This window comes from Sinocyclocheilus rhinocerous, unplaced genomic scaffold, assembly GCF_001515625.1.
Source record: "Sinocyclocheilus rhinocerous isolate Xijiao unplaced genomic scaffold, SAMN03320098_v1.1 scaffold2065, whole genome shotgun sequence".
NCBI lineage: Eukaryota > Metazoa > Chordata > Actinopteri > Cypriniformes > Cyprinidae > Sinocyclocheilus > Sinocyclocheilus rhinocerous.
In genome coordinates, this window is record NW_015639526.1 from 327,144 (window position 1) to 345,355 (window position 18,212).

The following is an 18,212-nucleotide window of genomic DNA, read 5'->3' on the forward strand; positions in this document are numbered from 1 at the left end:
GTTAAAAGAAAAGGCTCAATAAACTATCGCACAGATATAATACACTACGCATCAAAACCCTCTTCGCTTTGTGCTTTGAGCTTCTCTATGCTGCGCGCTACGCGCTGTGACTCTGTGTTGCTTCAAGCGCATCATTCTGCACACGGGATGCGCATAAGCGCTTCGTGCCGCTCTGTATTGGAGCCTTTTTAATGTTAATACTTTTGCGCAATGAAAGATTGTTAATAGCCTTTATTTGTTCTGTCTTATCTATCATATGTTGCTGCCTCATTACTGTGCTATAAATGTAAAATACATTTATTTAATTTATTGCGTATATTTATATATAATTATATTTACTTGTTTTTCAAGAATGTATATTACAATACATAGAGCAATGTGTAACATTTTACCAGATTACACCTATTTACTTATTTACTTATTTTTTCCCCCCACTAATAATGTTTTTTCTCTAAATGTTTAGATTTTATAAAATTATTGTGAACATCATTTTTGTAGAGTAACTTTTGCTGCTGAATTATCCACTAACCTAGTTTATAATAGTATTTATTTCATAGGTTATGATTATATATTTTTTAATTTGTTATTTTTCTTTATAATGAAGTTGTCTATATTTAGTAGATTGTGTGTAATACACAAAAGAGTGATGATCAGGTCAACACACACTGAGGTATAGAAAAAAAAAATACTGATCGGTATTGACCGATACTCAGAACTTTTGGTATCGGATCGGGATCGGTTCTGAAAAAATGGTATCGTGCCACCCCTACACATTATTTTGAGCCAATCACCTGAATCATAAAAATCATGTGACTCTGAAGCCAATGACAACACAGAAGTCCCACACTAGTGACTGTCCTGCTAGTCCTTGAACTGTGAAGAAAAAAACTAAACATGGAGAGAAATGCCAGACACTGGCTATACATTTACTTTTTTACGTTACGTTTTTTTGCCATCAATATTATTTAAACAGATATTATGAAACATACACTGTTCAAGCTGGGGGTCTGTAAGATTATTTTAATGTTTTTGAAAAAAGTTTCTTATGCTGAACAAGGCTGCAATTATTTTATTGTGAAAACTGTGAAATATTATTACAATTTATAATGTTTTTTTTTTAAATATATATTTAAAATGTAATTTATTTCTGTGCAGTCATTACTCCAGTCTTCAGTGTCACATGATCCTTCAGAAATCATTCTAATATGCTAATTTGGTGCTCAAGAGACATTTATTTTTATTATTATCAATGTTGATCAATGTTTTATCAAACAGTGCTGTTTAGTATATTTGTGGAAACCGTGCTACATTTTGATCACGTTAATGCATCCTAGCTAAATAAAAAAGTGAAACTTTTGAATGGTAGTGTATATAACATTATGAAATATTTATGTAGTTACTGCAATTTCCAGCAGGAGCTAATCAACCAAACACTGACTCTTGATTTTAACATTAAATTTAATAGCTCCTTTTCAGGTATAAATTATTGTCCAGATCACTGCAATATAACACAGACAGCAGTGTCACAAGCTACTTCGTTATTTTTTCAACCCTGGTAGCGATGGACCAACCAGAGCCACATGTAATTAAATAAATGATCCTTAAAAATAAGATAAACCTTTATTAAATACAATTTTACAGAGATTACAGGGACACTTGCCATCAAGCACCTTCTGAGGAAGACACAGGAATCCTGCTCCCATGTTCTATACTTCCCTTACTAATCCCTCCATTTCTCATCTATACTAATGGAAAGTGTCAGCTAAATTACTAAAATGTAAATGTAAAGGGAAGAGATGGGCTGAGTTAGCACTCCTGCTGATGCGCAGTGTAAACACACCCACACATACAGGCGCTGCTCAAGTCAGTAGCGTCTCCTCTGGCCTGTCAGCCTGGGCGCTTACACACTTCATTCCTTACAAGGTTGTGTATTACAGACATCATATAGAGCCTGTTTGAAAAGCCTTCAAAATGTGAGATGCGATCAACTCGGGATTTAACTGTTCGAAAAGAAGAGGAACAGATGTTTCTAGATGATAAAACTCTTTATGTGCTGGTGTTGGAACACATATATCTGATACTTAACCCTAGCAGCTTATTATTTTAATATATCTTAATAGTTTTACTTACTTACTGCTGTTAGTTGGAGTAAACAGACACCTGTACAAAAATGTGTAATGCTTTTAGCTTCCAGAAGGAGAATATGATGACTTAGTAGAAGTAAGAGATACATCTTGCTAACATTACGCTAGCAGATTTGAGCTTTTTTGGGATTACAATTATTGTTACTCACACAGTTCTCTCGTATGTGCAGATTTGGTTTTGTAAACCAGTGCGTATCACTGTAGACTGTGCGAAAGATGATAAAAGCGTTTTTAAGCATTTAAACCTTGACCTCCTGTCACTGACAGCATTTGTATTGCCTCTGCCACGCTTTGACCCTGAGCTCAGAGGACAAGGTGAACGATACGGTCGCAGACAAATCAATTTGAGCCCGCCGACTCGTCTGTCTTACAATGACAGGACGCTCTCTGCACGTTCATGTTCTTAAACACCCTGACAGGGTTGTTTCAGATGACAAACCGACAGAATTAACCCACCTCCATTTCCTCAGCCGAATGGTCTTTCAGCCATACAGAAACATCATAACGAATTATACTCTACATTCATAATCGCAAGTATCCACATGCATATCGAGTGCCCTTAACATCCCCTAATGTCGGATCTTTTTCAAGGACAGAGTCGTATATGCTCGGCTAATCAGCATAATCCGGAGTGATTTTTAAGACCACAAAGAAGCCATCCGTTCTGGACAGGAATCTCTGGGTTTTATTCCGATATCTCAAGCTGCCAAAGTGTTTAATGCGGTCTAATTCTTCCCAGATGAGACCTGAGAGGAAAAAGAGAGAGCTCAAGAGAGTGCTGACTGTCATTTTGCCCCACGAGAGGCAATTAACACAAGCCGTCTGGCTAAAAAAAGTACACAGGCGGCCATACGGGAAGAAAGGTCAAGTGCCATCCAAACTGTGGGTCCCAGGGCGACAACCATCCATACACTATTCTGGTGGCTTTTTTTGCTTTGTGTTTAGCATAGTAAAATGACATACAGAGAGTAATGGTGACAGTTTTTATGTAATGACTGTAGTGTCCAGCTGGATTCCGCACAGAAGATATTAGGGTTATGAGGGTGACCTGCAGATTATCACGGTCTGGGGGTAAAAGGTTAAACACAATGCATAAATCTTTTCAGTGTGTTGACTTCTACTGCACAAACCCATTACACACTGCTGATAATCCTATGATAAACACTGTGTGCAGACTAAACTAAAAGCTAAAAGCTGCAGAATATATGTCGGTGCACGTCGGTCACATCAGTTGTCGAGTGTGAGTCACTGATGTCACAACATACATCATTTCCATTAAAGCTATTGCATGGCCTTAGAAGAGAATATAGTGCATATAGTCTTACTTTTATGGTACTTTATTGTCCTTTTGGCATATAATACTGTCCTTGAACATGGCAAGAAACTTGTTTTATTTCCATAACATGATGTATTTTTGAGTGTTTCAGGACATTTGATGAGGAAAAAAAAATGCAAGGAAGGGCTTTCTGGTTGGATTGTGAAAAGTGAAAATTAAAAAAAAATTTGTCCGCAAAATACGATGGTTGAATCCACCTTCTTAAAGCTGGCATATATATGTGTATATGTATATAGCCTATATATACATTTTTTTCATATTTTTTCATGTATCCATTTATATTAAGATAAATTTATATTATATACTATTACAGTATATAATTATTATATACTATTATATTCTATAATATTATTATACTGTATATGTATGTTAATTATTATCAATATTAATATAACACATTCTATTATATATTAATAATAAAGATAATATTACTAATACAGATGTTTCAATTACAGAATGGTACTGTATTCAATTATCATTGTACTACAGACAAATAAATTATTATATTATATTATTATATTATATTTGTAGCATTTGGACCAATCAGACACACAATTGTTCATTAGATTTAACAAATCAATTATTTCATTAGATTAACAAACAATCACAGACCCCTCACCCAACACCAGACTCGGTGCCAATATGTGTGTGAACGATCTCCAGGCCAGGACACCTCAGCCAGATCAGATAAACTTTATGACCTAAAAGTATGTAGAGAGAATCTTCCTCCCTACTCAATTTTCTCTAAAACAGACACATACTGCTATAGGAAATGACTTCTTTCATTAATTCATAGACAATTTTTTCTCTGACTTTCCTATCATGCATATCCCCAGGTCTTTGTGTATGATTACTACCTCCTTGTATATGGTCTTGTGTATTGTATACTGTTTTATGCATGCTTATGATAGATCACTGGTTAATGTAAACTCACCTATACCATGTTTGGTCTCTATGTATTCGTCTTTGGATGATCTAATTCAGAGTGTATATTATATGTTTATACCTATGCAACATATTAGTGTTCTAAGAATTTTTAGTAGTCTTTGCATCAACATCCAATCCAGTTACATATGTAAATGACCATGTTCGGGGACAAAGAGTCGTAACCTTCCCCTCCAGAAGTGCAAGTCACCATTGGCTCTTTGAACCCCGAGAGGTGTGACCTCCACAGAATTTAAAAGGCCTCACTTCAGTGACCCGCCTCGCTTTTAGTCTCTTTACTTGTCTCTCATCACCTTACCGTCTGCTGCTTGCTAAGTCCCAGAGCCGATGCAGCCGCGCTAATTAATATATATATTAATATATCGGCCGACCACTAATTAATACTGTAGGAAAGATATTTTCTGTGGCCACGAAAATATCCTTTCTTAGAGTTGATATGAACTTACACTGAATGTTCGCTGGATGAACAGATTAGTTGATGACAATATTAATTCTGCTACAGTTACTACTGGAAGCTGATATAAATAATTGTAATTAACTATAATTAATTGTAATTATTTATATACATTTCCCTTTTGAGCTAATTTGCTACATATTATATTATATTATACTTAAAATTGATTAAGAATGTAATATGTAAAATTTTAATAAATAAAATAAATTTAAATACAATTTTATATGGCCTATATTTAAATAAACATCCATATATTTTTTTTACCCACTAAGGATGTTAGATGTATAAATCTGAAGATAAACACATTTAATTCAGTTCAAATGTATATGTATAGGACTCTTCACAATAAATAGTTGAAAAAGCAGTTTTACACAGAATATCTGATTAAAGTTGCTTACTAGACCTAATGTTGAAAGCAAGGCAAATGCGAAACAAGAAAGCACATGATTGAGCATGTTTCACATTCAAATAAAGCCTGATCAGACCCACTGTCCACTCCAGTGTCTGGCACACTGCCCTGGAAATGACCTTCACTGTGAATGTGTGCATGAATATGCAAAGGTATTTGTACTCCAAATCCACACTCAATCACTTTGTCAGCAATAAAATAAAAGATCTCCTAAGTAATGACAAAAGAACGAAGGAAAAGAATGGAGAATAATTTCCTCAGCCAAGGCAGATAGCAAGAAGCTGACAAAGCCATCCAAGCAGCGACTCTCCAGTCTGAAAATGTGGAATAATGTGGCAGAGCGTCGTCACAGCTTCCACTGATAAATGCTCGCTTCCCACTGCTGTACTTGTGAAAGTGTTTAGTGTGTGTGTGTGTGTGTATGAGTCAGGCATCAACTAAGAGTGACTGTGACGGGCCTTCTTCTCCAGCAGCAGTATTATCCCATCCATATCTCAGCCTCGAGCTCAGCCTGCACCAGTATTACATGCACGTCATGTACAATCACACTTCACCCCTCACACACGTCCCCACACACACTTTGCCGGATTCCATGCTCAACTCAACCAGAGAAAAGGGAGTTTAGGAATAACAGGCAAGCATATCATCAGCTATGCTTTTTCCTATTTGCGCAGAAACCCATTGCCACCTGAACCTGAACCGAAACACCCCATGTACCTGAATTGTGGAGTGTTCACTGTGCCATTTTTTCACAAGGAAATTATATTATATTAAAATACCTAATGCAGAAGAGTTCACTTCTTTATTGTCTTAGCTATGTAATTTAACATGAACCATTTATGGGTTTATCCGTATTTCATTGTATACAAAAACTTGAAGGTAAAATACAGGCTAAAATAATATAATCATGTAAACTGTACCAGAACACTAGCTATACTGTGTTATATACCCTCTCAGCGACTTTTCCTTCTCAGACAGCTTAGTGGTCTTGGTGTTAGTATAAGCACATCTTGGAACTTGTGTATCAATCCGTTGTCGAAAGTGTTTTAACCTTTCATCTTTCTGCCTGGTATATGAGCATCTAAATTGCAGACTCACTCAACAACAAACTTTCCAGAATTGTATCCATGGCAAATAAAATAATTGGCAGGCCTCAGAACCAATTGATACAACTTTACGTAGAAAGGACAAAGAAGAAGGCGAGAGTTATTCTTGTAGATAGTTCTCATCCTCTTTTCAGCCAGTTTGAGCCTTTGAAGTCAGGTAGACGTTATAGAGTTCCTCTAGTGAATAAAAATGTGTTTAAGAGGTCCTTTATCCCAAATGCAATTAAAATCATTAATTCATCAAGTGTTTAATCAAACAGTACGTAAGGCATGTACTGTATCTTTTTATTCTCTTTTATGTAATATGTGTTACGTGACTAATGATTGTGATTTTATTTTACTATGTATGTTGTAACTAATTTTGTGCTGGTGAGCCAAAGACAATTTTCCACTCAGGTGGACAATAAAGTTATACAATACAATACAATACAATGCAATACTGTATTGCTGAGAACAGAGGCCTTTTATTATTATTTACTTAGATAATTTGATAACTTGTTTTGTTAAGATAAAAGTTTTATGTCAACATAAAAAAAAACATAACTAAGGGCCTGTTTACACCTGGTATTATGATGTTTTTTTCGCTAAATACAGTTGTAAACAGGAACTAAAATGTTTTGAGCTTGTCCACTTTTCACTACTTCCAACAGGGCTGCTGGTCTAATGTGCTCAAACAGCCACAAAAGATGAATACTTGCCACACACTGACATAAAACATGATCACTATATGGGACCTGTTTTGAGAAAACGCACCAAAATAATAGATTCAAACTTCATGTTGTACCAAAACACACGGATCACATGGATTACAATCAAAATCGTTTTTGCTATCCATATTCTTTGCATTCACTTCCTTTCCCGCTCACTTGTGAGCAGCGTATCATGGCTTTATTCATCAAAAAGTGAAAGTGCTGTAGAGTGTAATGAAATGAGGAGGGACTGATCTCAAGTGGTCACAAGAGACACATATAAAATGCACACTAATAAAAGGTGTCTTCAGTGACCACTTGTGATTGAATCATTGAAAATGCATCTTGAATACCAGATGGAAACAGCGCCAAAGTCATGATCTAACGAGTATATATATATATATATATATATACTGAACAAAATTATAAACGCAACACTTTTGTTGGCCGGAGTTTTTGCATTCAATTAATTAATAAATGAATAAATAAATAAATAAATAATATTAATTAAATAATAACAGTGGAATACTGTCACAATTGTGAGACTTAAAGTCACATTTTGAGACATAAACTTGTACAATTAACTGTAAGCTGTACAATATACAGTCACAAATAGGACAAATAATGTCCAAATTATATAAAAAAGTTGTAATTGTGAAGTCAAAGATGAATAATTTTTAAACAAATTAATTTATTAATGAATACATATTTGGTGCTGCTATGAACAGAACTGTTTAGTATTCAATCCTTACCTTCTGAAATAACCAACGCTGCAAATTTCCAGTGCAAAGTTTTCCCACAGCTTCACTTTCAATACTGAAAATCAATGGGCATGCGGATGAACTACAGACAAAACATTGCCCATACATTTAGCTCTGATTTAAGATATATCCGGCTATTTTTACACACATTTTCAGTCTAATATTTTTTTCTCTGTCTGCATGAGAGCTGCGAGGCCACACACTTGTGTAGTTCAAAGGGAACATTGATCATCAGTCCCAGAGATGGCAGCTGTGGTATTTTCCTGCCATACACAAACTGAGGACAGCTCTAAAATAGCCTCCATCCTTTGACTATGAGTCTAAATGATAGCTGCTGCCGGGCCAGGAACACAGTTTAGAGACAGTGGGAGGATTTTGCAGTTGCAGCCTGAGGGACGTCACAGCTAAAGTGTCATCGGAGCGCACTGTGCAGTCAGCCTTACAAAAAGGTAACGTTATGCAAACAAACGCTCCACACTGCAACAGCCCACCTGTCAACATCTAACCCCTGGCTGCTTCTCTAAACTTCCTGCCTTTTACTTCACCACCTCTCTTGCTCAATCTCTGCCTGTTGGGGGTCAGAAACCTCCGCTCATGTTGTACAGCTCAGGCTCGCTTTAATATTTAAGAAGCAAACACCACTGTGTAAACACACACATGCTCCGGGTTTTAATGTTTTAACCTTATTGATATAAAGCAACAAGTTCAGCTAACTGAATCTGTGTCCTGACTAGGGTGGCCATCCGTCCGGTTTTAGGTTGCACAGTCCAGTTTTGAACTAACATGTCCATCTGCTGGTGCAGACTTGAGACGGATACTCATTTGACCTCCTTTTAAGATCAATATTTTATACTTGATAAAATAATAGCAAACTAGTATACTCCTCTTACTATTTTCAGCATATCTCGGCAAAAATTGCAAGAGTTGTATATTAGTGCATAGTTCCAAAATTAGCGAGTCACTTGCTTCATTCTGTTTCGAACAAACTGTTTGAAAGAATCAATGACTCACTCATTATTAAATGACTTGTTGCCACCAATTGGCAGTTTCAGTTTCATAAGTATCTTTTCATAGTTCTATACTCTGTATATTTTATATTTAACACAATCTCCTAACATTATTTATGCATTGCAACTGCAGTTTAAATGCATTTATGGCATCTCTGATTAGCTTTAAACATCTGTGTAAATACATCTAAATGCCACTTTAGATGCAGCATGTGTGCCACTTCTGTAGTGCAAAGATGGATTGTTTTGATATTGATTTCATTTGATTAGTAACAGCCCTATAGTATCTTATTATTCTAATTGCATTTATTGAACAAACATATGAATTTATATGAAAGATGATGCATTTAATTAAAATGTGTCCTAATAAATGTTAAAAAAAACTGTCACTTGAAATCAATTTAAGGGGGAAAATATCATCCATTATTGGAAAGGTTTATTTTATGTCACTGGTTTAGTTTTTATCCTGGCTTCACGAATCCTCCAAAATGTCATCTTTTTGTCATTATAGAAATGGCCACCCTAGTCCAGACAGAGGAATTAAAGCATAGTTCACCCAAAAATGAAAATGTTGTCATCATATACTCACCTTCATGTTGTTCCAAACCTGTTTGAGCTTCTTTCATTTTGAACATAAAAGAAGATATTTTAAAGAATGCTGGTAATCAAACAGTTGATGGTCCCCATTGACTTCCATAGTATTTCTTTCCCTACTATAGAAGTCAATGGGAACCAACAACTGTTTGGTTCTTCAAAATTCTTCAAAATATCTTCTTTTGTGTTCAACATAAGAAAGAAATGTATACAGGTTTGGAACGACATGAGGGTGACAAAATTGTAATTTCTGGGTTAACTATTTCTTTAAAGGCTGCAAATTCAGGCACAAGAGTGCAATGCCTTTTTATTAAAATAATACTGGGGAATGGGTGACATTAATGGAAGAAATTGCCCATCACATTCATTCATGACTCATTTAACATGTGAGCCTGCTCCCAGAACAAGACTCATTATGTTTTCTGACTCACGGTCTGCCCCCTGTGGTGAGGATGAGATGTTGCACACTAATGGTTTGCTAATTAGTTGTACTAAAAGACAAATACACAGCAAAGCCAAGCCATTAACAATTTATCAAAAGCTGCATGTTATTATGATAAAATAAACATGAAGAACAGCTTCAGTGGAACATTTTGAACATAAACAATAAAGTGTAAAATCCTAAACTTCGCTACACTCCACTTCAAAGACTTTGCTCACTACCCCAAAGGCAGTGTTGCAGCGTGTGATAAGGGCCTGCTGCGTACCAGGCAGATGGTGCCGCTCTGTTCGTCTGAACGCACAGTGGTGTTCTGAAGGGGATGAAGGGAAGGTAGGTGCCCTCTCAATGTCAACCCTGACATCTCCCTCAATTAGCCATCTCATAATTCGTCTGGTCGGGTCTCTGTGGCGAGGACATCTGGAAGGGCCCACACTGGATGGGGATGACTGGACACGGTATCTACAGCTCAGTGATACAGGATCATTCACTCACCCTCCTGTCGGTCCAAACCTACATGACTTTCTTTTCATTGTGGAACAAAGAAGATGATTTAAATAGTGTCTCAGTGTTTTTTTTTTTGTCCGTACAATGAAAGTCAATGGGAGTCGGACATAACCTGAACCCCTGTAACTTTCGTTTCATGTCGAAACATCCTTCAAAAAAAGGTCACACAATTTTGGAAAGACATGAGGGTGAATAAATGATGAAATAACTTTCATTGAGGGGGAACTATTCCTTTAAATTACCACCAAATCGCTATTTCGTGACTGTTGCAGCTAACTCGCATTCATGCTGGCTTTATTTTTTATGCAAAGGGCCATTCGCATTAAAGATGACGAGTAATAATAAATATAAAAGTTTTATTAATCATTCTAATTCTATGAGAACAGTGAAGTCCACACCACAGCTATAACTATAACCACACAGAGAAAAAAAATATCATTGTAATTTTTTTCAGAACAATTTTTATCCAGCTAATAAATAATTAAAAGCAATCAGAATGAGCTTTTTAATGTTGAGCGCTTTAAAGCGACAGATGACATAACTGCAGTGCATGCTTACAACAGACAGAAGGTTACATCCATTGGTGTGAACACTAAAGTAGTTATTGTTATAGTTATTTTCATAATTATTGTTCTTCACGTGAATTGCCTTAAAACACTTTCTCTATTTTTGTGGTTGAATGTCCTGCTTCGCATATTACAGAAGTAAAACTGGTTGCAAAAGGCAAATCAAGACCACGCAAACACATTTGGTGTTGGGTACATACCGACTTTAACAAACACCACTCAAACGCACAGCAATTCTCATTCTCATATCAATGTCAGGCATAGATAGAAGGTCAGGTCATGTCTGTCACATCTCTTGCCAGAGTCACCCCAGCCAAGGCATCACATCAGGCTCCTGCTCCCTTCTGAGTTTTGTCAGCGTGTGAAGTTTAAACAAATGGAAGCTATCGATTCCACAGCCCTGCCAAACTACATCTGCCTCTGGCTGGCAGGTGCAGCCCATGTAGAGGAACACACTATCTCTAATTATCCACATCACACATCTTTCAGCAGCTGGCTGCAACACAAGCGGATGGTTATATCATCTCACCACAATATATACAAGCCAGTTATTTTCCATTGTTTGCTTAGTTTGCTTTACATTAAGGATGTCAAATGTAGTACTTTAGTACCAAGTAAATACTAAAATTCATCAATATCTTGCTGAGGTATTAATGTAAACAATCAGTAATGTCCAAAGTGAATGTAAATAATGCAACAAAAATAAAAATAAATATTAATAATAAAATATGCAGCTGAATATAACTAACACTGTCATTTATACTAATGTAAATGTAAATAACCACTGTCAAACAACGGCTTTTAAATACCTGAAAAACTTGCATTTACTTTATTTTTGTTCATTACTTTTTGTTTTACATTTCTATTACTCTTCTAATTTATAATTTATAAATCATTTATATTTTTTAAAAATGTTTATTATTAAACAGTTTACTTTCCTTGAATAATTACTTAAATATTTGAAGCAATGCTTACATTGACAAATACTCAATTGACATTACATTATATATTTTTTTCAATTTGTAATCAGTCAACAGTCATAAAATGTTTTTGAAGGATCCTGGTTGCTTGCGTTCTTGTGTAGATTACACTGGGTGAGATGAATTGAAAAGATTGGTGTGCCTTAAAACATCACTGCCCCTGTATTGATCTAAGGGCCAAACCCTTTAGACCACGCTGCCTCTAATTATTTTTAAAATCTCCCCGTAAACAAGGGATGGCATAAAAATGAAAGCTTTGAAATAACAGTTTGTCAGTTCTGACAGGCTGTATTCCCTGGTGTTTTGCTCCACTCCCATAGGAGCACCATGCTAATGGCCATAACCAAAGCTGTGACTCATAACATAACCGACATAACCGACCCACAGGTGACATGAGCACTAACATGAGACCCTTAATGTTATCCTATAGGATTTTAAGAAACTTTTAACATTTCTTCACTTTCCTCTTCCTCAGCCAACTGTCTTCTCTCCATAGATGCACTGAGGCTGGTGGCCATATGTTGGCTCTCTGACTAGCCGCAGGCATTTGGAGAACAGTAGGAAGACGAGTGGAGAACACAGCACTCAAATCTGCATTACTAGTGCAGAGAGAGGCTGCAGCACTGTCTCAAGCACCATACAGAGTGAATGTAACTTCCAATAAGGATTACGACATCAGACAGTTCTCCGAGCATCCTGATTTATTAAAATTCAACATGTCAAAGTTTGCAGCGTTGTGGATAATCTCTCATTTAATGTTTTTACTGACAAGTATTACATACTTGGGCTTTTCCAAACTAATTGCCAATGTGAAAACTCCATCAGAGACGCTGTCAAACTTAAACCCTGTTCACAGTGACAGCAACCTGCAGCGACACAACAACATAACACGGAAGTCATTCATTTTCAGTAAGAATTGGTGATTTGTAGCGACTAGTGTCCAGTGATGATTGGTTTCTTGTGTGATAATGCTTCTGTCAACATTTTACTGTTCTGTACCTGACCTGCTTTATACATTTTGCATATATACATACACGTACAGTATTTCATAGCCATTTAAAAACATTTGTGAAAAAATGGGTCGTTCTAAAGAGCTCAGTGAATTCAAGTGTGGTACGGTGATCGGATGCCACCTTTGAAATAAGTCTGTTTGTGAAATTTCATCACTGCTAGATATTCCATGGTCAACTGTAAGTGATATTACTGGAAAGTGAAAGCATTTTGGAACAGTAGTAACTCTATGCAGTAGAATACCATGTAAAGTTACAATGTGGGGTCACAGAATGCTGAGGCGCATGCTACGTAAAAGTCACCAAAGGCACACAAACTCGTTCTATGGAGTGACGAATCATGCTTTTCTGATGGGCGAGTTTGGTGGATGCCAGGATAACATTACCTGCCTGACTGTATTGTGTTTTCTACAGTTGAAACGCTGGGGGATTGTGAGACAGATGATGCATTTTGGTTAGTTTTACTAGATAATATAAATATAATTTCATGATAAAATGCACATAATTTGAAAGACGAGACTGTTTCATCAAACATAAGACATTCACAAAACATTTCTTACTTCATTGTCTTTCTATAAACAGCTCTATGACATCCGACTCAAAATGATAAAGCATGTCACATATGATTATTTCTACCTACATACTGTACAGTGATATAATACAAAAATTAATTGTGGAAAACTGTGCCAGAAATTGTCTGAATTCTGAGTGAGTTAGATTCATGCATTGATAATCGTTCATCTTGTTTATGATATGATGTATTATGCACCACTGCTGTATTCAAATGCTCTCCCCTGCAGAAAAAAAGCTGAATCCTTGTCAAAACAGACTGACATCTTATTTTCACTGGCAATATATTTGCTTTCAGTAATAACGGCCAACAACAGAAACGCATACTAGCGACCAACAGCACAAACAAAAGGTCTTTACAATCACATTTAAACTAGGGCAAAATATTTTAAGAACAGACAGGCTTCACCAATAGGTTTAGTTCAATAGTAAACAAAAGCTTTGCATTTTCGAGACACTGTGGGCACAATTTTATGAACATGTCAACTGTGATGAAATCAAACTGGGTTCTGATGCTGGGGGTGGATTAGTGATCACTGGGGTTTCAGATGAAAGAAAACCCCAGAGCAAAAGCAGACACAGGTCACACTGAGTTCACACATTCTGCCTGACATCTGGATCACTGTTGGTCACTTGAAATATCACAATATATTTTCGAATCTCAGCTTGGATGCTGAGCAATTACATGTACAAGTGTAAAGATTTTTTAAAGATACTCAATTTTCCATTTCATATGTTCCTCAATAACATGACAGGCTACTTTCAGAGCACATGCAATGATTTACTCTTCCTCTATACATCAGATTTAATCAATCAAATTCACTCAATCATTCAATTTCCCATTACCACTGTTATTGCCTCGCAGTGCTAATAAAAAGCAAATCAGACACATCCTGTCAGGGCTTCTGAGGATAAACATGTTGTGACCCACAGAAAAGACAACAAATGAATATTGATTCTTCCTCTGGCAACCTCCTTGATACATGACAGAGAGTTTTATATACTGCTAGTAGGTGTGGGCGATATGACCAAAATCTTGTTTCACAATATGATTAATTTTATTTCACAGTAACAATATATATATATATCATGATACAGTTATTTTTTGCTTTAAATAAGGTCTTTATGATATTAAAATTTTTGATACCATGGAAATTTCATAATTCTTGTCACCAGTGTCAATATCACAAAAAATGAATACTAGCGTAAATTAAAAAAAAATACTCAAGCCAACTGAAGACAAGTAAACAGTCAGCGATTAAATAAGAACAATAAACTAATGACAAGCAATAGGACAAAAAATTACAGTAGAAAAAAATAAATAAGAAATGCTACATTGTATAATCAAATGTAGAAAAACACTGCATATTCTTCACAAAATATTTCTTCTTATTAAAGTTACAAAAGTGATTTAATCAAGAGCAGTGACATATTTTCTGTCTTTTGTTTGATTAACATGATTGAAGAAATATTAGACTGTTGTCACTTTAAGAGCTACCCGGATCCAATATACTGTTACACGTGTTTTATTTCTTAGCTGTTTGCTTTCACTTAAGACCTAAATCACTACAAAGACGGGCATTTTGACACAAATAAGTATGTGTATTTAACCATTCAAGGGTTATAAAGTGGCAAAAATAACTCAATACTCCAGTGCTCTATGAGCACCATGTTCATGTGTGCACCTCTCTGACAGCGTTCAGAGACAGCGCGCACATATAGCTAAATGGGTTTTCTTTCGCTACTGATTGCGTTTCAACGGCTTAAAATCACTTGTTTTTAAACCGGAATGCTTAGAAATGCATGCAAACACGACATTTTCGGTATATCGCCCACCCCTAACTGCTAGAGTGCGCTGCTAGATGATAGATAGAACAACAGAATGAACGATAGGACAATAGATGAATAGACAGAACAACAAAATTATAATGTATTTGCAGGCTGACCTGTGCTGCTCTGGATGGTTCTGACAGTAGTGGTGGTCCTCGGGGGGGAGGCCGGGAGCAAAGGCCCGTCGTCGTCCTGCGAGCAGCCCTGGTCGATGGCACGCACGTAACTGTGACTCCTCATGCGGAAGCACCCGGGCATGGGCAGGTCCAGGGCGTCCACTGCCTGTGACTCCATTTCACTGAACACACTCTCACACACTGCCTCTATCTGCCCGTTAACCTCAACCTCACTCACCTGCAGGCAGAGGAGAAGAGAGGAGAGATTCAGAGAGAAAGAAAAGTCAAGAAATGAAAATGAGAAAAGAACAGTCAAGAGAAACAGACAGGGCAGAGGTCAGGGAAAAGAGCCGTCCAATGAGCTTCAAGACCCACTTACCATGGGGCACTGTACTGTATATAGGGGTGCAGAAAGAAAGGGAAAAACAGAGCAAGAGACTGCAGAGATGTCAGGTGAGAAAAACACAAGGCAGTGGCAAGAGGAGGAAGAGTCAAAAAAAGAAACATAGTGAGGCTTGAAGGACAGTTTCACAGGGTAAATGAAGGTGCAAGCCACACCAGCAGGGAGGAACTCCTCAAGTGGGGTTTATTGACAAGGTGGAAGACAGCGAGACAGTGCCAGGATCAACATGTTCGTTAGTGTTGATCGTAACAGAAACCGAGGGTGGACGAGAGCGGGGGGTAAATGAAGATGTGATAAGGTAGAAGTGTGGAAAGAGGATCGAGATTGCAGAGAGAACAGACTTGCATTGCGTTTTCAGTAAATTATTATTTCCAATGTGTTTCGCTTTTAAACACAAGCTCTGTCATATTCTGTGATTGTCTCTGAAGAGTGCGAGCCCTCACACGTCGCGCTGTGTGTGAAGTACAGACTGAACGTATTGTCAACACATCCCACCGCTGTATGGCCAGATGAGACGGTTTCTCGACTTGATAACCAGTCTCGCTAGTAAAGTTTTTATGGATGAAGACTGCAATCAAGGTAAAGACCAGTGGCAAGAGGAGGAAGAGTCAAAAAAAGAAACATAGTGAGGCTTGAAGGACAGTTTCACAGGGTAAATGAAGGTGCAAGCCACACCAGCAGGGAGGAACTCCTCAAGTGGGGTTTATTGACAAGGTGGAAGACAGCGAGACAGTGCCAGGATCAACATGTTCGTTAGTGTTGATCGTAACAGAAACCGAGGGTGGACGAGAGCGGGGGGTAAATGAAGATGTGATAAGGTAGAAGTGTGGAAAGAGGATTGTAGAAAGGGTGGGTGTTTTGGACAAGGTCTACAGCTTGAAACTCTGTCCCAATTACTCATGAGAGCTAGATGGGTATGTTCTTATTTACTAACTGTGAAGTTTAGAGTCATGCACTATCTACAAAGTCTTTACAGGAAGGTCTAAAGCATTTCTAATGCTAATATTACTTGTTCATTTCGTTTTTTGGTCTTCCATCAAAGAGCACATGCCATCTCAGAGTCAACGTTGGCGCCAAATGACAATGATGTAATGCTTGCCATTTTGTAATTAGCATGACAAATCAGTGCTTGGGGACTAAGTGTGCCTAAGATGGATGAGTAACTGTCTGATGAATGCCATCCCAGTTCTACGAAACATGAAGCATGTTAGTTGGTTAGACATATACATCTGTGATTGAACAATGTTTATGGTGATGGCCCAAATTCATCTCATGAATGATGGATGAATCATCGCAGGTCGGTTTCATGGTTTTTAACTGGACTTGTTGGACTAATCTGGACCGAGTTTGACCTTCCTCCCCCTGCACCCCGCTATGACGGTGTGTTTGGGGGTGAGCACAAACCTGGCTGATGGTGCTCATAGCCCTCATGTAGCTCTCGTTGCGCGAGCGGTATTGGGGAGAGGCTAGCAGAGCTTTGGGGTCCAGGGTGTCCAGGCTCCTATTGATGGAAACTTCACTCACCGCCCGCAAGTAGCTGTGACTCCGGATCTGCAGCTTTGGAGAGTGTTCTGAAGAGATACTGAGCATGGAGGAGAAAACAAGAGATATTTATTTATTTGCTGAAAGAGAAAAATTGAGTACTTCCCTAAATGTATATGTGTATATATATATATATATATATATATATATATATATGGGCTGTCAACGTTAACGCGTTAATGCATGTGATTAATTTTACAATCCTTAACGCGTTAAAATAATTTAACGCAATTAACGCAAAATTACTGAAGCATAATTTCTATCCTAACCCTTTAACCCAATTTTGCTACTCTGCTTACGATTAGATCATTTTAAGCTGCTAAACTCCGGGAAAGTTTTCAGTCCAATGATCCAGTAAGCGAATGCATTCAAACAATCCGTCCAAAACAGCGCTAATAAAGGAAACCAGGCTGATTACATCCGAGATTGCAGAGAGAACAGACTTGCATTGCGTTTTCAGTAAATTATTATTTCCAATGTGTTTCGCTTTTAAACACAAGCTCTGTCATATTCTGTGATTGTCTCTGAAGAGCGCGAGCCCTCACACGTCTACATATATATATATATTAAAATTAATTTAAAAAATGTTTAGTTAATAATTAATAATTGTAATTAATATTATGTGCGTGCATAGATAGATAGATAGACAGACAGACAGACAGATAGACAGGTACACACAAAAATATTTTAAATTATTTTTTATATTACATTATTATATAAAATATTAAATTGTACCACATTTTTGTTTACTCTTGAATTTTTATTTAATATTTTATTATAATGAGTACATTTATGTAATTTGTA

General features: G+C 37.0%; 1 protein-coding gene across 1 annotated transcript in view; it reads right to left on the reverse strand.

Annotated features, from left to right (window-relative positions):
• The window catches only part of dlgap1a (discs, large (Drosophila) homolog-associated protein 1a), a 96,076-nt gene that overhangs the window by 20,679 nt on the left and 57,185 nt on the right, over positions 1–18,212 (reverse strand). The window contains exons 5-6 of the mRNA XM_016567069.1: positions 17,271–17,448; positions 15,464–15,701 (exon numbers count right to left, since the gene is read on the reverse strand). Of these exons, the coding sequence (XP_016422555.1) occupies positions 15,464–15,701; positions 17,271–17,448 (416 nt within the window). The remainder of the gene's footprint in view (positions 1–15,463; positions 15,702–17,270; positions 17,449–18,212) is intronic.